Genomic DNA, 23,647 nt, shown 5'->3' with positions numbered 1-23,647 from the left:
ATCTTGATGATTGATAACTTATCACCGCGTGACGTATTTCTTATTTGCGGTTAATTTACATGAAGCGAGTTTAGATATAAACTTATAAGATTAATCATTTTCATATTATGTTTAAACAAAATTTTCCGCATAGCAGGGATGCGGGAAAAGCGTGACGAAATTTATCATATTAAATTAGAACAATGCTGTCTTAGTAGCCAGAGAGCGTGGCCATACCAGAGCAAGGAAATAAACATTATTTAAATATGTTCATCCAGGATCGAAACTGCTACCTTTACGTTCACATTCACACGTTGACAGTGTTGTGTTTAAGGTTAGTATTCATTTTGGCGTTGAATTCCTTCACTCAATACGGAATTATATAAAATCAATAATATCTAATGTGAATAACATTAGATATGTCAATAACATTAGATATTATTATTATTTTAGTAAAATTGAGTTACAATTAATTGCATACAAGTCGGCCTTTTTCATTTATCTTTAAATTGATTCAAGAGCGTAATAATTAGTTCAAACTTATTAATATTATTAACAACATAATAGCTATGTATGTGCAGCAGGCCTTATATCCTTGACGTTATATGATTTCTATACTATTAATATATAATACACATACAAGCAGATTTACGTGACTTTGCCGCAGTCGTGCCGGAGTAGATTTCTAAATTTGATAATATAATAATGTTTTTTTTATTAGTAAACATTGTCTACATCTTATAATACCGACACCACATAATATATACTATAAGAGTCCAGGAGCTATATATGATAGACCCAGAAGGAAGGAAATCATATTAGTTATAGTAAAATATTAAAATTTTAGAGTCATCTTCATGCAGAATTTATTGCTTCTGCCGAGGACATGGGTTCGACACCCAATTAGTACATAGATTCACATATTAAAGAATGTAGAAATAGATTATTATAATAAATAATAATATATATAACATACGTATGTTAATCACAATAAAAAAAAACAAAGTCAAATACCAATATATCGAGATAAGACCGCATCAACGCCAGCCCTTTGCAATTCACCATCTTCTCGCACACTTTATGCCTCATTGTTTCGCACAGCATTTTAGAAAATCACATCAAAATAAGTTCAGCAAATGAAAATACAACAGCAGTAAACACACCGATCGCACCCAACCACCCAACACTGTGTAAGCCAATTTTGAAATTCGCCGGACGCACCGCAATTTGCGTTAGCGTATCCGTTTATGTTACTTTAATCCATTATTGCACGTTTTCATGATTACAAACGTATGTAAGGAATAAATTACTAAATATTTTATATAATATTACTATTATAAATAACTAAATATTAACTAAATTTATCTCGCGTAAAGCGGTTGTTCCCTATCGAAGTCATTTTCAAACTAAATATTGGGTCTGTGCGTAATGAACGTCACTAATGACAGGTTTATCGTGTCCCTTAATGTTAGTGCCAGTCTACTTTAAAAGAATCTTAATTATCGCATTAGATATTGTTAAATGTGTAAAATTTCAAATATTTTTCTTGGAATTTTAATTAATAGCTTTTGCTTAAATCGAGAGGAAAACATAAATAAATAACGATTGTTCTGTTATATAATTATTAATTTTTGATGTTTTATTTTACTTTCATACAGTTTGTACACACAGATTAAATTGTTAGAAGGTTAAGGGTCATTTCTATATAGCTTATTTGCTCTAAATTTAAGAAGCGGATACTTAGTGTAAAGACACTCTGTTCCCAGCTTTCCACCCGCATTTGTGAAAATACATATTAATTGGCAAAAGTGAAGGGCATAATAAAAATATTAGTTCTCCTGAGTGAGGACTGATCCATGTGGTTTTACCTACTGCCAGATATACAGTACTTATAGTATTAATGTGATGGTAGTAGTGATTAGTAAGAGTATGTTCAACGTTATGTTCCTTCATCGCCTGTTTTACTCTATGGTGTTATAATAAAAAAAATATAAATAACTATAAAATAATAAAGTTTTTATGGTGCTAGATGACGGCTGATAGAATTAAAATTTTAAGTGCCTATCAATTGATAGAATCAAGTAATAGCTATAACGGTAAAATATGATTTAAAATAAAAAATCTTCAATCATTGTTCTTTATTGCCGATAAAAAGACTCATAACTGTGTTAAAATTAAATATTTTTTTAGTAGAGTGATTAATTGCATTGTATATTGAACGAAAACTAACTGGCTCTCTGTTAATTTACTGACAGTCCTGTCTATTGCAATAATTTTAAAAATAAACTTCATAGAGTATTATTTTTTAAGATACCTAGTGTTAAGACACTAAGTTCCCATTAAGACGCTTTCTTTACGCACTTTCCGCCAAATCCTGGACCGATAGGCAATAAAAATGTTAAACATTTCATTTCCTCGAGTGGGTATCTGTGGGTGGTAGGTATTTGACTAGCCTCAATTTCATTGTATTCTTAATGTTCCCATTATGTTCATAATATTTTTACAAAGTTATTATAACTACAGTTAAGTGCTAGATAACTATCAAGATCAACTCCATATTGGTTTACATATAATAAGTGCATATTAGAATGGCGAGTCATCGTCCATTACTCGCTCTGCTTTGAGGTCCATTAACCTACTACGCTGGTATTGTCTCAATATATCATTAAAGTATATCGAACAATTATAATGGGAGTTACTTATAAATTGTAACTAAAATTGCTTAGTTGCGGAAGAACAAAAATATATTTATCCATACTAATATTGTAAAGATGGAGACTTTGGTGTTTGGAACTGGCCTGCAGTCATAGTAACTTCTCGCACTTAGAATGTGCCAATTTTTATATAGTTACTAGCGACTCGATCGCGGCTTCGCCCACTAGAACTACACTATTATTTATTTATTAATCCAAATTACTTTCGTATTTTCATAACTTTAAAGACAATATATGTACATTGAAAACTACAGTTTCAGCCAATTTAATAAAAAAATTGTTGCAATCTTGTCGAAATTTAAATGTTTTTTAGTCCTACACGATGATATCATTCCAAAGGTATTTGCAAATAAGCTCGTTCGAATAAAATTGAATAAAAAGTCAAAAGTACAGTTTTTTTAGCATTTAAGACAAAATTATACATACATTTCATATCTTTCGATTTATTTTCTAGATGTAACCGCACATAGAGTTTGTAATTATCATAAAAATTTAGTGTAGGTACCTACCTACTCCATTAAAACTTCCTGCCACTACCAAACATCAAATATTCAAATTTTTACGAACCTACGACCTGTCGCGTTTACTTACAGACGCACACTTGTGGTACTGCACCACTAGCCTCTATGTTTTATTCATTTAATAACGATGTTATTAAATGTTAAAGAAATTAAGCTTAGATCTGAAACTCAAGGTCTCGCAAATCATGGCAAGCTTTCGACTAGTTTAATCAATTTTGGTGTATTACGCCGTACGCGGCACGCCGTATTAAATACGACCGCAGCATTGAATTCGACACGACATTGGTATAGCTTAATGGAACTAAGCAGCTTAGTCATTCAAATACTATTTATGAAATTGTATCTACACCCGAGACCGTGGTGGCGCAGCGGAACAGCGTCTAAATTGTTATGGGTTCAATTGCCCCATGGTGGAAATTATTAATTATTTATACTTCATCCATCTGCTAGAGAGAGCGCAGAGCTAAATTTCGCCACTCAACACGCAATATCTCGAAAAGTGAAGAATAGAGTATCTTAATACTAGGTTCCCCCTGTTCACCATTTGATATACCTACGGAGAATATCGTAAAGCTATATAAAAAAAACAATATATAACCTTATTTAAATATACAATTACCACGTTATTAACAACAAATCTATTAAGTGTTAAAAGTGCAAATTAAGTGTTAATAATTAGAAACACACTTTAATTACAAGGCAACTAATACCCTGAGATCCGGCCGTTGAATCCTGCATAAACGAGTTTTCTTAATTAAACCTATATTAATGAATAATACATGATTAGTAGAACAGATTACACCTGGGTTGCCTGGAAGAATCCTGCCGCAATCACCTTTAATTACATTTTTTCGTAACTCGTTTTTGGAGAAAATTGCACCCATACGTTTTTTATATGAATCGCACATCATTTGAAAGATAATCGCATAAGGAATTGGAAAATTAAGGGTTGCCAGCTCTCAGTCTGCCGCAAGTCTAGGGTTGCCTGGTTTAAAGTTGTCACTAAATGTTAATAATTTGCACTCATGTGTTTTTTTAATGAATTATATATCAAATTAAAGCTTATTTTTTTCTGAACACTATAAAACAGGGTTGCCTGGAAAGTTCCTGCCGCAAACAGGGGTTGCCAGCGTTTGAAATATTTTATTCCGGTTCCGTTTGACTATGAGAATAGACGATGAAATGCGCGGTCTGCCTTATGTTTTAAAGTAAACTATTATATAATAGAAGATCAATCTTAAAATCAATGTTTATTCTAATTGTTCAGCTGTTAAATGATGATTTTAATCATATTAAGTACACGCAGAAAACTATTTAAAGATCATAGGGCAGAAGAAATCATACTTATTTTTCAAGTAAAATAATGAATCTATAATATTGAGTCTTTGCAAAATCTATTTTCTAAATACTAATATTTATTTATTAATTTAAATAACCCTTTTAAAACAACTAAATTATCTAATTAAGTAAATGTTTACAAATATCGATCTACTATAAGGTATTAATTACAACATGTTTCCTTAATATAATGAGAGGTGACAATTATTGCGGATATTTTTTTTATTAATTAAGAAAATATGGAAAATTACATTTCAATAAACAATCTCTCTCTCTCTTCGCCCTCTGCTTGTTTGATTTGACAACGCCGTCCGTATCCGTAGAAAGAACTATGGCGCCCATCTTTTTGGTACGAATATTTACGTTTTTGCAAAGTAAATGAAAACTATTCAACTAATAAAAACTATTAAAAAATATAGATAAAAAAATGTCGCTAGCAAGAACTTGTCCGTCTATGCTGATAGTTTTTAAGGCATTTAGGTCTGAAAGAATTGTCCTTATAATTATAATAAAGCGTAATCACTCACTCACGTCCCTAACTTAGTGTAATCAAAACTGAGGCAATTCCCACGGCCACAATTGTCACATTTTATTAAACTATATAATATTAAACATTAAAGTATACTTACGTTTTGCATTAGAAAATAATTAAAAAATACTTCTTTATATTTTTGTTTTTAAACAATGAACTTTTTGTAACACTGTAAATGATAACCGTGCATTGTGTCACTATTTAAAAAAATGTCACTGTATTTAAAATTCATATTTTGGCGAAACAATAAGATAATTTTGCACTTTTGGAAAGATTCCTTATTAAATTCTATCACATTTTCACATCTTCATTTTTGTCAAGTAAAAACGTCTTTACTCCAAAACTAAAGGTAAGTAACTAAGTAATATGCTCAAAAACAACTCATTTGGCCATCTGCACTTTTATTGCATTTAGAAACAATACATCTTCGAAAATAATTTTATTGCATTTGGTTTGCTTTGTATGGCGCCGCAAAATGTTTATCTATAGTAGAAAATAGCCAACTAATTGATATTTGCCGACTCTTGGTCATAAACCGTAAATAGCGTTTATTAGTCGGCATTACTGTCGGATTTTCTTCGAATTTATTTTGCTAACTTAGTTTTGTTTATTACAATTCTATTATATATATTTCTTTCCTATGCAAATTATTAAAAATTGCGTGAGAAAAAAAAATTGCGGCAAGCGTTGTCAAATCAAACAAGTAGAGGACGAAGAGAGAGAGAGAGAGAGAGAGAGAGTTCATTGAAATGTATTTTTCAATATAATTAATAAAAAAAATATCCGCAATAATGGTCACCCTTCATTATATTAAGGGAACATGATGTATATGTATGTATATTAATACCTTATAGTCGATCGATATTTGTAAACATTTATTTAATTAGATAATTTAATTGTTTCAAAATGGTAATTTAAATTAATAAATAAATATTAGTATTTAGAAAATAGATTTTGCAAAGACTCAATATTATAGATTCATTATTTTACTTGAAAAATAAGGATGATTTCTTCTGCCCTATGATCTTTAAATAGTTTTCTGCGTGTACTTAATATGATTAAAATCATCATTTAACAGCTGAACAATTAGAATAAACATTGATTTTAAGATTGATCTTCTATTATATAATAGTTTACTTTAAAACATAAGGCAGACCGCGCATTTCATCGTCTATTCTCATAGTCAAACGGAACCGGAATAAAATATTTCAAACGCTGGCAACCCCTGTTTGCGGCAGGAACTTTCCAGGCAACCCTGTTTTATAGTGTTCAGAAAAAAATAAGCTTTAATTTGATATATAATTCATTAAAAAAACACATGAGTGCAAATTATTAACATTTAGTGACAACTTTAAACCAGGCAACCCTAGACTTGCGGCAGACTGAGAGCTGGCAACCCTTAATTTTCCAATTCCTTATGCGATTATCTTTCAAATGATGTGCGATTCATATAAAAAACGTATGGGTGCAATTTTCTCCAAAAACGAGTTACGAAAAAATGTAATTAAAGGTGATTGCGGCAGGATTCTTCCAGGCAACCCAGGTGTAATCTGTTCTACTAATCATGTATTATTCATTAATATAGGTTTAATTAAGAAAACTCGTTTATGCAGGATTCAACGGTCGGATCCCAGTCTATAACAAATGTGTATATCAGTAATCAGTTACGTGGCGAAGTTTGGACGCGCCTGACTGCACGCGATCATTGTGGATGCTTATCTTACTTGAGGGAAGTTCATATTTATATTGAAAGGAAATTATAAATACCTGAAACTGCCAAGACAGAAAAATGCAGTATTCATTTTGCCTCCATGTCATGAAAGTTGATGATTAGATAATACAAAATCAGTAAGAGTTCTAGCTAAGAACCATAAATTCGAAAAAAACTATTTCCTGAAGTGTTTTTTGGATGCGTAGAAAACGGAGAGTCTCAGCACTGTTAACTATTCTGTTAAATATATCCGGATATGCATAAAGATAAAAAAATAATGAATTTTATAGGCTACGTGTATTGGTTGCGTGATTCAAACTAATATAACATTTAAATCAACGCTAAGAAATTGTAAACAGGCCTAGTAATTAATACGAGTAGATAAAAAAGGAAATCGAGTGCAAGAACGAATAATATTAGTACATAAAATATGTTTATCTGCTTTATTAATATTGTTTTATTAAAATACTGTATGTATTTACATATATTATTGAACAAATGTTGCGTACAAATATCTATATATTTTTTTAATGAATTCAAACTGTTATTCCACACTTAGGAAAGAAAAATACTTATTTATAAAACGTATAAAAAATTTTAAACGTAGCGGGATGCTAACTACATAAATAAGTTGTGATAATCGTATAAGTATTTCGACATAGCTTGATGAGAACGTATGGCTTAGTGGTCAGAGTGCTTGGGCGGTTTCCAAGGGCGGGTTCAAATCCCGCTACGTTCAGAAATTTTATAATTTTTATATATAATTGTCTAATAATTGTCTATGTATAGGTACATACCTAATATATTAAAAAAATAAAACTCGAATCCACATACAACGAAAAGGAAAATTCGAAGGCAACTTAGCAACCATGTTATTCAACAGTAGTCATAGATATGGTTATTAATTAGCTTCACGCTGTGTCCCGCATAAACGTAGCATAGCATAACCAGGCAAGCAAAGGTGAAGACACTCAGTTTCCACTTTCTGCTCAATTTTTCAATTGGAAATCGAACTCACAATCTTTACATCTGCAGTCAGAGGCTGTGCCGCTGCGCAACGACGGCCTCTACATATAAACTATAAAATAAAATTATGACATATTTACAGCCAAACCAGTTCTACAGTTGAGACTTAACGGTACCAAAACTAGTAAAATGTTTTTTTTACGTTGAGAAATAAAATTTATCTAAATTAATATTACGAGATTATTTTGCTATTGTTCTATCAAAAACTTTACACGTAAAAATGCAGCTGCAGCTTCAATTTTTGGTAGACATTTAACGTACCTACAGATAATATAAATAATTTATTTTAACCAATTTTCAATAATTATTAAATATTTTGTTATTTTTAAGCGATTACTTATAAAAAGTTAACTATATATTTTTTATGTTTGTCGGTCGATTAATTGGGGTTTTAACGATTCAAATTTCTTACCTTTGCTTGGTAATATTTTAAATCGATTTCATAAAACTGATAGGAAACTATTAAAATTGTTTGCGAAATATGAATAGAAAAAATAACAAAAAAAAACTATATTTAATGGCTTCCAAAATTACCATACAAATTTAACCTGCTCGTTAACGATGATGCACGGTGGCAATCATAGACTACCGTATATGAAATATCAAGGTAAATAATATTTTATCTGTATATTTTTTAGATTCACGCTGTAAGCACATAGCAGATTAAGCAGTGTTTTTTGGGTTGCAGTTAATCTGCAACCCAACGCCGCGCTCTTTGCCCTGGTACCACAGCAAAGAGACAAACATATTGATAAACAATAAAATATTGTCCCGAGTGAAAATCGAATCCACAACGTCGCGTTACAATCACACGTTCGTGCCCCTGCCGCTCGTGCGCCACGAGGGCCTCAATGGTATTTTTATTCATTCATTTATTGACAACGGCTATAAAGCTATATAACATTACATAAATCTTAATTACTCCTTTTTAACCACGGAGGCGAAGCCGAAGGTAAAAGTTAGTGAGACATGTAAAAAATAAGCAGAAAAGATTCCCATGACTTTAGAATTCTAATTAGCGACTTTAAATTAAGCAATGTTATTTATAACATTACTTAATTCTTTTTCTTGAAACCGTTAGTATTTTTTTTTTTAAATAAACAGTTTCAACATTAAATTCTAGTTCAAATTTTTTTTTACTAAAATGGACTTTTGCAAGCACTTTTAATTTATCGAATGTTAAAGCTACCGCCAGCTCGGATTTCAGTTCTACCGAGAACAGGCGACACAACACTCAACAGTTGCTCTTTTCAATACAAAGGTTACAGTTTACTTTTTAGTACAATTTACGCAAATTTTTGTCTTTTATATATCCTTGTAATTTACTTTATTTGCTTGTCTTACTTAGATTGAATTTTAGTTTATATGGCACATCACTCCACTCTCTACCGTTTAACTTTAAACATATTTTTTATTTAAACCTTCCTTTTAACATATTTTTCAATAAAAACTGACAACTGTCATATTAAAAAGAAAAAATAATCTACACAATTTCTCTTATAATCATCTCCGTTATTAACTTTACCTAACTCTTCAAAAGTATTATGAAGCCATTAAATGGCATTACAGACCGGTTACCAATACAAGGGGCAATTTGAAATATCTTATAGATTTATATCATCCAACGATGAATGGTGAGAATAATATTTTGTAATACTTACCTAGCGTGTAAGTGCCTCCATTTCTTATATAATTCGTTAACCTGATTACCTTGTATTTTAAAGCTTATTAAAAGTAAAGGCTTAGAGAAACTTTATTGCCTAATTAAACCGAACCTAAGCATTATACACAATTTGTCAAGTTTCACGAAATAAATTATGTAAGACGTTTTCTCGATGTGTTGCCACATTATGTTAGACTCGTTTCTTTTTTTGCGTAAAAGATAAAAAGAAATCTGTCATTTTGGTTATTTTCTACGAAGTTGAACTATAGTTCACACATGGTGTTGTAAAGACGTTAGTCTATAATAGAATGTTTTCGACTGTATGATATTTGTACCTATATGTAGTGAAAGCCTAACCGAAGATTCAAAAGGTTTTGAACCTGTGACCTAATGCGTCTTGCGAGGGACAACAGGGAGGACTGTTTGATGAATCGATAACGAAAATACTTGAATTTCTTAATATGAACATATTTTCCACTATCACTAGGGGAATCAATTATTTAATTTCCATTTCTTCACTCTGGTAAGAAACAAAACTAGGCGATAAGTTTCGCCCCTCAACACACATGGTCATAAAAAATCGACGAAAAGTAGGGAGCGGAGTGTCTTACCATTATGTTATCTCTGCCTAATCTATATATATAAAAGGACTTGTCCTCACTGACTGAGGTAAGACGCACGCACAGCCGTAACCGCTGTGCGTAGAAACGTGGAATTTGGACAGATGTTTACTTTCGTAATCTGGACATCCACTAAGAAGGGATTTTGAAAAATTTTAATTCTAAAGGGGTGAAATAGGGGTTGAAAGTTTGTATGAAAAAAAAATTAAATCTGCACCGATTTTTATAAAATTTGAAATTCAGACTCTTAAAAGTATTTAATTGAACACGTGTTTCATGGTTTTCTAGAATTCTTCCCCTAAGGGTGCAAATAAGGGGTTGAATGTTTGTATAGATTTTTTTTAAAATCAGCACCAATTTTTATAAAATTTGAAATTCAGACTTTTAAAAGTATTTAATTGAACACATGTTTCATGGTTTTCTAGAATTCTCTCCCTAAGGGTGCAAATAAGGGGTTAAAGTTTGTATGGAAAAATCTTTAAATCGCCACCGATTTTCATAAAATTTTAAATTTAGACTCGTAAAAGTTCATTGAACATGTGTTTCATGGTTTATTACAATTTACCCCTAAATAAGCAAGCGAAGCTGCGCGCGTCCGCTAGTCTGCTATATGCAGAATACTAACAGCGTCAAAATAAAAAAAAACGAAAAGCAATAAAAAATACACTCACTTCTAGATCCCTGAAGACGTCCCTTATATCTGGTTTCTTAGCACGCGACGCGGCCCGTTTCCTCCTAACAGTTCTGTTAAGTCGTCTAACCCTGCGTCTCACTGCAGCCGCCTGCTCTCTGGGGAGAGGTCGCACAGCCTCTCCTAGCTGGGCCTCGGTCACTTCCAGCCCGGCTTGAAAAGGTGCGGCTAAGGAACCCAGCCCAGCTGCCTGTAGCCATTCCGCTTCTAATTCGCCTTCTGTAAATAGAAATGTAAAATTGTATAATCGCATTTAAATGTGAGGAAAAAGAATTTTCTATAATAAATAAATTGATATAATTATGTAGATAAATAAACTGTTTTAAGATAAATATATAAACAAACAAACAAACTACTAAGCTGCTACTAAGTGTTTTGTAACACTAATAAAGGATTTCTTTAAATTCTTACGGGAACGAAAAAGAAAAACAGATTTTTCAATGTTGTCTTAAAGTCCACGTAAATAAAGTTGCAGGCGACTAGTTTTTTATAATATGAAAGAAAATATTTCAAATTCATAATTATATTATTAGACTTACAACTAAATTTTATTTATTTTGTATAATATATTTCAAAAAATTTATCATCTATATTAGAAAGATGAGATATTCATTACTAGACGAAAATAACTTCAAAAATCACAGTAAAGACAGATCGTAATAAAATTTGTAATTAAAATCGACGTCCCAAAGCTTCTCACGTTTCAATATGCAAAGTTACACGATAATATTTTATAGAAAAAAAAAACCATCGATATCATAAGAAAAAACAACTTGCAGATTCATTATGATAACAAAAAACACTATATTTTTTTTTCGGACATGTCCATTACGTACGCCTTCGTTTTATCTTCCGCGCTTCTTTTTTTCTCAGCAAGTACAAGTCGTGTATCGTCGGAACTTTGTTCGCGATAATAAGTTTTTTGCCCTCGCAATTTAAAATAGATAGGTGATCTTCTAATCAAGATCTCTATATCTTTATTCTCACATAGCAGGGTAGGTACAGGCACAGGGTACCTGGGGGCCTAGAGCCGAATTCTGAAGGCATGACGTGTTAAATGGCAGAAGACAATGCCACGCTTTGTCTCGTTTGGACGAGGAGATGAATATATTAAATATTTAATTTACTCGATCGATGCCCACAAATTAAACCCATAACCTAGTCGCGCCCCTAGTGGGCCACTTAACATGCAATGTCTCAAGTTAAGGACACATCGTGAAGCTAAGCATAAAGCATAAATAAGAAGAAGAAGAAAAGAGAAATAAGAAGTTTCTCTAATTCTACGGTATCTAAAAAAAGATTCATAATGGTACTCTATCTCTCCTTACTCACTCATGCCATGTAAGTAATAAACGCATGAAATTGAATTACAAATCAATACAAAACTTGCCGTGCTATAAAAAGTGACGGCCAATTTATTATAACTCAGTACCGAAGCAGAAACACTCCGACCTAAGGTTAAGGAACTTTGGATATCGTTCGGGCATTGTTTGGTTTCTTGAAAGCTTTGGTTTGCAAATTCCGAAACAAAAAAATATAATCAGCAAATTGCGAAGTATGTATATTGTATGTATGTATGTATGGATGTATTTACTCATCAACCTGTCCATTACGCAGTTTAAGTAGCGTAAATTGGTATGCGTCTTTAATAAATTTTACTTGCTGTCACAAAGACCACTAAAAGTGCCTCTTTCATTTTTTTAGCCTCACGCTGTATCCCGTATGCAAAGTGGAAACTAATGTAAAGACACTCACGACCCCCACCCACCCTCTAATTGTAGAGACATAACGACGAAATGAAAATAAATAATTTCACAATCATCGCGTTTACAATCGGAAGCTGTACTGCTGCGAAACGACGACCTCAAAAGCTGTCCCAAAATTAACAAAAATATATAGTAGTTACCTATATGATAATTAGAAAGAAGAATGAATGAACGAAATATAGTATATACGTTAGAAAAATCTTGTCACATATTCAAAAGCTATTACTGTTTCGTCCCACTTGTAATTTCTACAAAAAAAAATAAAAGATTACAATACACAAAAGCCTAAAAAGGTTTATTGAGGAGCAATGAATTAGAAAGGAAAAACACTTTCATTATTATTCCACTTACCTATAATTGCAGGAATAACGGAACTCAAAGTAAATATCTCAAATAAAATCTAACATCGCAACTAACGGACTTGAACTAAGTGGGGTCCTCCTTTTATGACCAGATTGTTGGTACACCTACACTCGATTAATTGTCGCTTGGCTAACAACAATTCATATCTATATGTATAAAAAAAGTAACTGATCGCTGTCTGTACTAAACATGGAAGATATATGAGAAAAAAATAATATTGGAGACATATATCTACGGAATAGAAAACAAAACAATGATTAAACAAAAATGTTATGGTGTAGCTAGTTTCAATTTCGTTTACTTTAAACATAAAATATAATTAATCAAAAATGATAGTGGCGTTTTTTAATATTCATTAAATATGTATATTAAAATAAAAAAGCTATTAGTTAGCAACGGAGTATCTTAGCACTAGGTACCCTCCGTCTAATATGTAGGAAAAACTTGAAGTATTTTTAAGAATATTTACTATACTTAAAAATCCTCAAAACAAGTATCAAATGTTATATCTCATTTTAACTAACAACACTAACTAACAGTAATAAGCAGGACATACTCGTATACCGAAATAGCGCTTGAGTCAGTGTGACTGACTGCGCTCGCAGGCCGCAGCCATCCTTTTTGGTTTTGTATGCACGCGCCGCCAAATAGAATAGAATACAGGGCATGTTGAGCTGTTTTAAAATTAAAATAAAACTAACTACTTTCAATATAATACTGTAAGGTGATTAAAAAGTAAAGCAGTTTATATGTAAATTTATTACATTTTCTTTAAGGTTTAAAAAAGTGTAAAAAGCAAAAGATTTTTTTTGAAGCTATACTTCACGCTGTTATGCTGTTTGAACGCACTAATCCCAAGAACTACTATTTTAAATTGAAATAAAAAAACTCGTATTTGTGTTGGATATTCCATATACCAGGAAGGCTTTTAGCCAAATTACATAACGCTATGACCAATAACAATGGAATTACAAAATTTTCTGTTAAGTACTAAATTAATTATTTCCTCAAATGAGAACCGAACTCAGAACTATCAGAGCTGCCACTAAGCCACTACGCCCTCAAATATTTCGAAAACAACATTTAACTGGTTAAGTTAACGATCAGAAGCGACCGCTCATAAAAATAACCTCTGAGTCAACGTAACTTTTTCTCTTTGTGCGCCTCAAGCTGTAATTTTCCTTCAAAGGAGCTGTCTTGGAGACGAATGGTCTTATTTACTTGGAACGTGTGATTTGTTGAGGGTGTGTGGTTTTAATTAACATTAAATTTATAAGGTAGGAGCTGTTTAAAAAAAATATTTATAAAAAGTATTTACTATATAATTACATGGTATGTAATGGAATTTTATTTTTTATTATTTATTTTTCTGATATTAAGAGGTGATAAACAAAGTCGGAGATGAATGGTTAAGTAACTTTCCCCATTTTCCGTCGAATTCTGGAGGCATTGCGTGTTGAGTGGCGGAACTCAACGCCGCGGTTTGCCTCAACACCAGAGCGAAGAAATGGCAATATAAACTTAAATAAATATTTAATTTCTAAAGATTAAGGATATATAAGTTAATATAATCAATTTTCTACACAGTCTGAACGTTTATTAATGTGAGAATCTATAAATAGACGGGTTTTAGGCAAACAAATAACATCCTGGCCGACTAAAATAAACCACTCCCACTTCCACATCGCCCTTATGCCACTACTCAGATATTAAGGCGTGTGAACTCGAGACATAGATAACACATGGAAAGTTGCATTGTCTTGTCACAAAGTTTCATATTTAGTGATCATTCTCTCCTTGCTTTATATTCAGTCTTTTTTAAGCTTACGAGTAGACCGACTGAAGAATTTTTGACTTTAATTTAAATAAAGTTTTTTTTAGATATCTAAATAATTATAATTAATTTTATTTACCATACTTTACGTAAAATAACTAAATGAGATTATTTTAAAAATATTATTTTGTTTGTTTCAATAGATACTTTAATAAAAAACTTGAACCAGGTAAATTGTTGACTTTCTTCCTCCTTTTTTAATATCATATCACACCTCAATAGAGGAACATAATTTTGTATTTGTAGTACCAAAATTAATAACGAATTACATTAAGACACTCTGTTCTCATTAAGACACTTCCGATCCCCAATTTCCGCAAAGTTCTGTAGGCATTGTGTATTGAGCGAACCTTAACCCCGGGCTTTGCTAAAATAGAACCCCCATTGCGGAATAAAACCCCCAACCTGTCGCATTTACAATCGCACGCTTGTACTCCTGCGCCACGACCGGGTCAAGACAAGACATGCGTGAAAATAAAAGCTATTAGTGCCTCATATATTACAGTTTATGATAAAAGCAAATGTAATTTTTATATCCACATCTCAAAAAGTCGGTAAAAATGTCAATTTACGCTGGCATTGACACACATACTCACATCTCCGCATTCAGTAATATCTGAAGTTTATATGAATTTTATAACAGGGCTTTAATTAAATAAAGTGTAAAACAAGAACAATTAAATTTAACTGTTTTGTAATTATAATTATAAAGAGGTTGTTTATTTTATGGCAACATATGGGGTAGGTTTATAAGAGACAGTCTCAAAGCCTGAGGTAACTCTGATCACCAATAATTTCAAAAAGTATCATTAGTTTCTAAGATTAGAGCGTTAAGCCAAACATATTTTTCAGTTTCATCACAAGTATGTGCAAACTTAACCAATACTCATTTTTATATACTCTCAACAACTACATACTTTCAATGAATGGAGCAGTTGGTGCATTCGTTGAGTTTGTTTATAGTGCGAAGCGTGTAAGTTAGACAAAGAATATCAACACAGAATTTATAAATTGTTTACTGTAGAATCCAACGCTGCATTCATTTCAATCAAGCTATAACGTGGATATGTTAAATATAAACATTCCCCCACTCATTTTCTCTAATCGATCTAAATCTCAATACACAATTCAATGAATTTCACCAACAATAGCCTATTATACTATACAGAGAAATCAATAAAATAAATAAAAGCAGAACAATATACCTACTAAAAATACACCACAATATAAAAATAATATTTCACCATTATTATAAAAAAATAAAAATAAACAGAATCTAAAAATATCAGTTAAAACATTTAATGTGTCACCTACCTACCTACCTACATTTGCTATAATCTTTACTATTAATTTCTCAAACTACCCACATGCATCACAAAATATTCATACTTGTTTGCTTTGTAGTGACATTATTAGGTTATTGTAAATTTCTCCTTATTATTGTGTTCGATATATATTTTTTGTAATTAATGTTTTATAATTTTCTCTATAAGTAATTTATAAGTAAAACTATTGAGGAAATAAATGTCTCTAACCGTATTATATTTTTAAAATAAAAAAACAACCACATCAATAGAACAATACAAAAACAACGCTAGCCACTCACCGATAACGTATTTGGCGTGAAATCGACATAGTGCTCCCATAACACACATTGACACTCACATTCGTTTAATTCCGGTCATTTGCGATCTCCAACCCCGACTGTCTGTTAACTAATGAACTGAAATGCGCCAAAACTCTTTAAGCCTACTATAGACAACTAAATACTGAATCACGTATGAATAATGATTATTATTTTTGTGCCAAGCAAACATCATTTTCTACGCAAGTCTTTCATCGTTTACACAATAAGTGACAAATCGATACAATCGAAAAAAACATAATATTTACTGTAAAAAATCGATTTTCTTCGAGTATACGGCGACGAGGCGCGCGTGAGACTGCTCGGACGGAGTTCTCGTTGGTTATTATGGCCTTATATTTATAGATACGGTCAAAATTTAGTCTTGTATCGATATGGAGCACTTTTCGATGCTCATTCATAAAACTTATATTTAGACTTTGTAATAACCCATCTACACGTGACTAAAAGTATTTCCGCTGGCAGATTTATCTACGAGTATATGGGTAACAACTACATACTGTTTAGATTTTGATTTATTTATTTTTTGTTAGTAAAACATTTTATTTCTCGAAAAAGCTTGAGATAGAATAAGCTGCTGTCATAATATGGCGACAACTATTTCGATTTCCGCTTGAATTAACCACCTTATTTTATTTTCAGCATCATGCTTTATCCCGCATATAGCAGGGTAGGCAAAGGGAAACTAGTGTTAAAACACTCCGTCCTACACGCGCCGCTCAATTTTCGAGATATTGCGTGTTGAGTGTCGGAACGGATGTTTACAGAGCGAGGAAATAAAAATATTACATAATGCGCTTCCTCGACTAGGAATCGAATTCACAACCTGTCGCGTTGTCAGACGTATGCTAGTGCCGCCACTGGAGTCTATAATATTATTAATATTTTATACGATAATAAAGTAAACATTAAATTTAGATATAATATACAAACACACGGCTTAATTAATAATACATAGAATAAAAAGACAAAGCCAGGAGAAACTTCTAGTATTTAAATACAAAGATGCATTAGTAATTATGTCAATGGACAAACATCGTCTAGACGGGATAATTTTATTTCGTACAGCTCATTAAACGGCGGTACGTAGGTACGTATGTATCCACTCGTAGCGGGACGTCACCGCTTACGCAAAACCACGTGTTATTTTTGTATTATACAAAACCGGATGTTATTTTAGGAAAACACACTCATATTTATGTGTTAGATACAAAGTATCGATAGATTTAATTCTAAATCTATACTAATATTAGAAAGCAAAGTACGTTTGGTTGAACGCGCTATCTCAGGAACTACTGGTGTGAATTAAAAATAGTTTTTTTTTTATTAGATCTCGTTTTTATTAGATGCATCTCGTTAATAGTTTACACTACGGTACAACTACGGTATACGACCCATCACATGAATCACAACGACGAGCCAATATAACTTACCATAAACTGTATATAGTTCAGACGTCCTGTATTTTAATATAAACACCATTTTTAAACACTATTTTAAAAAATATTTATAAAGTAACGTAAAAACTAAAAATCCTTCTTAACACATTGACAGCTCAAATTGAAATGATCTACATTTTTAAGAACGTTCAACCAAAATATCTTAATTACATATAAGCTAAAGGCAATTAGATAATACATTATTGTAAGCAAACAGAAATTGGAAGATAATAATTCTAAGAACATAATTACCTAATAAAATTATTTGTTAAAATGTGGCAGTCAAAAGAACGTAGCCATTGAATGTATTGGTTAATTAACTAAAGAGCTACTGTACTTCATGGTAAGTAAGTTGTAAGAACCCAGGGCAGCACACGACCGAAAATTGGCGGTAGTTTGATATAATAACTAGCGGACGCGCGCAGCTTCGCATGCTTATTTGCACCCTTAGGGGTGAATTCTAATAAACCATGAAACACGTGTTCAATGAAATATTTTTAAGAGTCCCAATTTCAAATCTTATAAAAATCAGTGGCGATTTAAAGATTTTTTCATACAAACTTTCAACCCCTTATTTACACCCCTAGGAGATGAATTAAAATAAACCACGAAACATGTATTCAATTATATATTTTTATGAGTCTAAGTTTCAAATTTTATAAAAATCAGTGGCGATTTAAAGATTTTTTCATACAAACTTTCAACCCCTTATTTACACCCCTAGGAGATGAATTAAAATAAACCACGAAACATGTATTCAATGATATATTTTTATGAGTCTAAGTTTCAAATTTTATAAAAATCGGTGGCGATTTAAAGATTTTTCCATACGAACTTTCAACCCCTTATTTGCACCACTAGGGGGTAAATTCTAAAACGTGCGTCTTACCTCAGTCAGTGAGGACAAGTCCTTTTATATATATAGATTATGTCAACTGACAGACGGATCCTACCTAAGTCTACCACCACTTGTGACCACGGACACTGTAGAGCATCCGAAACGTTAACGGTAAAGTTTCTAAAAATGTATAATACTAAATATGCGCGATACCTCTTATATAATATACACCTCAGGTTTTTTTTTTGATCCTATGGTATCAATTCAAAAGTATATTCCAATCTTCTATATCTGCATTGCAATCTTGTCTCCATCTCACAACAACACGTCTGATTGATTGTTCTATCCACTACACGACGAGTACATGTGATGTGAGACTATTATTGGAACAAAGTCATAGATTTCTTTGTCTAAATTTAGAAAGTCATCTATTTAAAATATATTAGCTGTTCTGCGTAGGTTTTAAGATGTCATCAAATCTATACTGCTATACCTACTATTATAAAGCTTAAGAGTTTATTGTCGTTGTAAGTGTTGCTGCGAATTAAAAATTCTTTCTATATTACATATTACATTTCAAGAGGAAGTCCATAGAATTTTATCACACACCTTGGGTCCTATGAGTGTGTCAAATGTCAGTCACAACTCTCAGTTACTTCAATTTGACGACAAGGATGAAGCCGGAAATAAAAGCTAGTATCATATTAAACGTAATGCTATTAAACTACTTTGTAAAGTAACGTTTTACGTGCAAATTGACGTATTCGCAGTACATTGTGTGTGTACAGTGACGTGCATCCGTGTTTACGAGTTCGAAGACCACTCAAGGAATGTTTATGTTTGACATACCTGCAGGCGTTTCATCTATTTCGGTAGACAAATTTAGCTACGCAATACAGGTTTTTTAATGAAAATTGAAAAAAAAAGAATATAAGTATTCCTAAGTATAGCAACAAACCTAAGCCACAGATCATATTTACAGGCAAAAAGTTAATAAATTAATAATATTTCACAAGGTCCAAAAAGAAATTAATATAATAAATCCATCCCACTGCAACAAACACACGAATTATAATAGATTAGTAGTAATAAATCAAATGAGTTGAACAATAGATAGATATATCTCTAATATGAAAGGACGAACTAACGCGGTCAGTCGAAAGGAGGGCAGTGGGTTGCGCCTGAGGGGAATCGAAAAGCAAAACACATGGTGATGTATGGATTTGGGAGGTGAAACAGATTTACTTGGCTAAGTAAAAGCTAATTCAATTTAGTTTACCGAAAGTATTCGACGAGGATGAAGTAAGAATTCTTTTAATAATACCGAAATATCAGTATTTCAATATTGTCCATTGAAGTCCAGTTCCAGTCTTAAGCAAAAATATATATCTATATATAATTAGAATATTTTCATACGAATATTCATTAGTTTGAAATTTCAACAGAAAAAGCTATGTGTAAACATAGCCCCGACATCACTGTTTCGATTACGATTTCTCAGTATACAAAATCGAAAGATTTAACTATTGATTATCTGTATTGTTTTAAAAAAAGTGTGTACTATAGATTAAAAATACTAATATAAATATTATTATCTACCTGTATATAATATATAAATTATTCTTAGGAATATTATTAATTATAAGCATTCTTATCACGTAGTACGTTCCCGCTGGCTCATTGTTATAGAAACCTAATGCTCCTCACATATTGTGATATCGCATACCTCGTCTGCTGTCGTTAGGCGAACAAATATCATATTTATTAAATATTTTTAAAGTATAGTTCCACACTAGGTAAGAAAATATTTGAAAGATTTTATTTGAAAAAAAAAAAACTAATACAACTATTTGGATTTTTGCTCCATTTCAAACTTGAAAATTTAATATTCACAAGAATTCGCTTATGTTAATTGTATTTCTACACAATATACAAAACTCTTCCGTTACTGATAGAGAATGCACAGTCAATATTATTATTTTTTTCTTTTTTTGAAATTTCTTGTGTAGATCTGATGCTATCCAACTTACTGTAAGGCAGAACTGAGAGAATAGGGTACCTACAAGAAATTTCTACAGAAAATGTAAAAACAGAATCATTTTGCTATGAAAAATATAACATATCTAGGACATATCCACTATATAATTTAACAAAGTGTTTCCAAACAACAACATATATCATAGTAAAAGTAAGATTAATGTTGTAACTGGATTACGTTATAACAAAGCTTTTACGCGCACATTAGATAACACGGACAGTATAGATAGTATGTTAATTTGTGATAGCACTATCACCTTATCAACTAATGAACCTACCGGCGACTGAGTGACAGCGTCGAAATATTTATATTACTTTATCATTACATGCCAAATTTAACATTAAGTTATACATAAATTGATGACTGGCATGTTTTTTTGTCTGATCAGATTAAAACGTAAAGAATCTTCATCACTCACTTTGCCGTATAGCAGGATAATGAGACATACAGTTAAGACACTATTCTCTGCTTTCTGCTCGACTATTACTAATATGAAAATAATATAAGTATGTAAGTTTTTTCCGTTAAGTAGTTTCATATATTGATAGAGTACAAATGGCTATGTTAAAGTCCACTCGAGGGAATATTTGTATATATTATATCGAGACCATAGTAGCGTAGTTATGGAACAGTGTTTGACTAACTAAAGTAGGTAAAACGATATATCGTAGATTCGATTCTCACTTGTGTTGTGGGAGTGATTATATTTCAACACGCAATGTCCATAAAATCAACATAGGTTCGCTACAAAAAGTCCTACAGTCTATAAATTTATCCCACGTGTTCATATAAATAGTGTATTGAAATAACAATTAAATACGTTATCTATATAAAATATGTTGATAACTCGAAAACACATGGGAAAGACGGTGATCACGCCCGTATCGAGTAATGACCTGAGTTATCCTATCCAATGCGTTTCCTTGTCCATGGGATTCACATACTCGTATAGAAACGAATGGTTTATTTTGTAAATACTATTACATATTATCATTTCTAAAATGTGATTGTACAATTAGGAAAGAAAATTACTATATATTTCTAATATTTTTTTAGATAACGCATAAAATTTGAACGTAGCGTGATTTACGTTAATTACATTTAAAAGAAAATTATGAATGCAATGTTTACATTAAGTTTTTTTTTATTTTTAGAAGCGTCCCTAAATTCTTTAGTGTTCAAAAGGGATACATTCCAAATTTATATATACAGATATTGTATTTTGGGTGCCGGAAGTGGTGGAACTCAGCGATTTCGTAATCCTAACTTAAGAACTGTGATTTAAAAAAAGAACAAAAAAATCTCGACACTAAAATAGAAAAGACTCAAATATTTATAAGAGTTAACAGTTAGTACCTATTCTACAACTAATTTAATCTACACAAAAAATAAAAAAAAATTCAATGAGTTCCGACTGTTAATAATAAATACATTACATTGCATGTAGTAGTGTAGTATCTTTTCGTGCTTTTTACATATGAATACAAAATCGTATATAAATAAAAAGTACGCAAATAGATCATAACAATCTTGCGCCGGAAAACTAAACTGGAGCAAAGTATATTTAGAATGTTATCTTCAGTTTTGATACACTCAACCTGAAACCGTTTTGATATCTATTAATATCAAATAATTCAAGGCCTGATAACAATATAGGTAACAATAATATATAAATAGGTATAGAATTATAGATCATTTATCTACATTTAATATCTTTGTTTTCAAAATCATTTCATATCACTGTAAATACAATAGATTTCTTACAAATAAAATAATAATATTCTTCATTGTACATCTAAAATAGCGACCTCTTACAGGCATTCTTAAGGCATAGAAAAAAAGGTTGGGGTTGTACTTCATGACCAATAAAATAAATACTAAATAATGTGGCAAGTCTATAAAAACTTAAAAAGTTAAATAAAAACACTTAAGAATAGGAAAAATACACTGGGTTTTTACTCATTCTCAAGTGTGACTTAGCAGAAAACAGCGTGAGACAATATAAGATTTAAATATAAAATTGCAAACATTTTAAAGTTTTTCCTTATTCCGAATAATCAATCTCAATTTGATCTGTCACTCAAAAGTCAAGTCTAAGGCAATTATATCATGACTATGCTGCATGGTGGTTATTTTGAAGTTTCTAGAATAATATATCATAATTTTAAAAAAATATTTATCGTAATTAACAGACCAAAAAAGAATAATTATAACTTGTTACTCTTCATGTATTTTGTAACATATAAACATAATGAATCTAGCGATTTATTATTAAGCTTTATCACTTTTTTAGCTTCACGCTGTTTCCCGTTTATACTAGCTAGATAGAGAGTAAGATTAAGTTAGTATCGCTGCTCAACACGCCAATGTCTCAATATCGGGTGCAAATGAGAGAACGGAGTGTCTTGACATAAGTTCCTTAGGTTCTTTCTGCTTACATACTTATATGCAGGAAAAAGAGGCAAAAACTATATAAATTTAGAAATGAGGAAAATTCCTAATGTGTTGTATACTTAACCAATCAATCTCACGAGCAACCACAAACCCCAGCTAATCTTATTATAATTACTTAACAAGTATTCTAATAAGCCGACGCTGACGTAACGATAATAGAATCTAATCTGATTTCATTTTATCGGCATTTATCAACGTCATATCTATTACTTCTAATTGAATTACGTTATAATAGTTAATAGTGTTTTTATATTATTGATTATTGTATTATCAAAAGGAGGAACATCGCCTTTCCAATATAGTGCTACGATAGTCTTTATTAGCTAATACATATTGTACTCAAAATCAAAAATTGGGCGGTGCGTGGGGTAAGCAGTGTCTCAACACTATATCCTATATCATAAAAATAATGAACTAAAAACAGCCACGTAAGCAATCAATATATTTTATTACAAGTATTTATAACAAGCAAGAT

The 23,647-nt window shown here is 31.4% G+C and overlaps 1 protein-coding gene across 3 annotated transcripts in view; it reads right to left on the bottom strand.

Annotated features, from left to right (window-relative positions):
• Positions 1-23,647, bottom strand: part of conu (Rho GTPase-activating protein conundrum) — an 82,522-nt gene that overhangs the window by 9,754 nt on the left and 49,121 nt on the right. For 2 of the 3 annotated variants that reach the window (XM_085192165.1, XM_085192166.1), the window contains one exon: positions 10,776-11,014. In XM_085192165.1, coding sequence (XP_085048291.1) covers positions 10,776-11,014 — 239 coding nt within the window. Of the gene's footprint in view, positions 1-10,775; positions 11,015-16,364; positions 16,678-23,647 lie in introns of those variants that run through there. The other variant, XM_085192167.1, reaches the window with a different exon arrangement.

The sequence above is a fragment of the Heliconius melpomene genome, chromosome 10 (genome assembly GCF_056956725.1).
Source record: "Heliconius melpomene rosina isolate 202511_hmr_F chromosome 10, ASM5695672v1, whole genome shotgun sequence".
NCBI lineage: Eukaryota > Metazoa > Arthropoda > Insecta > Lepidoptera > Nymphalidae > Heliconius > Heliconius melpomene.
Note: the sequence above shows the minus strand (reverse complement) of the source record. Positions and strands in the feature narration are given on the sequence as shown.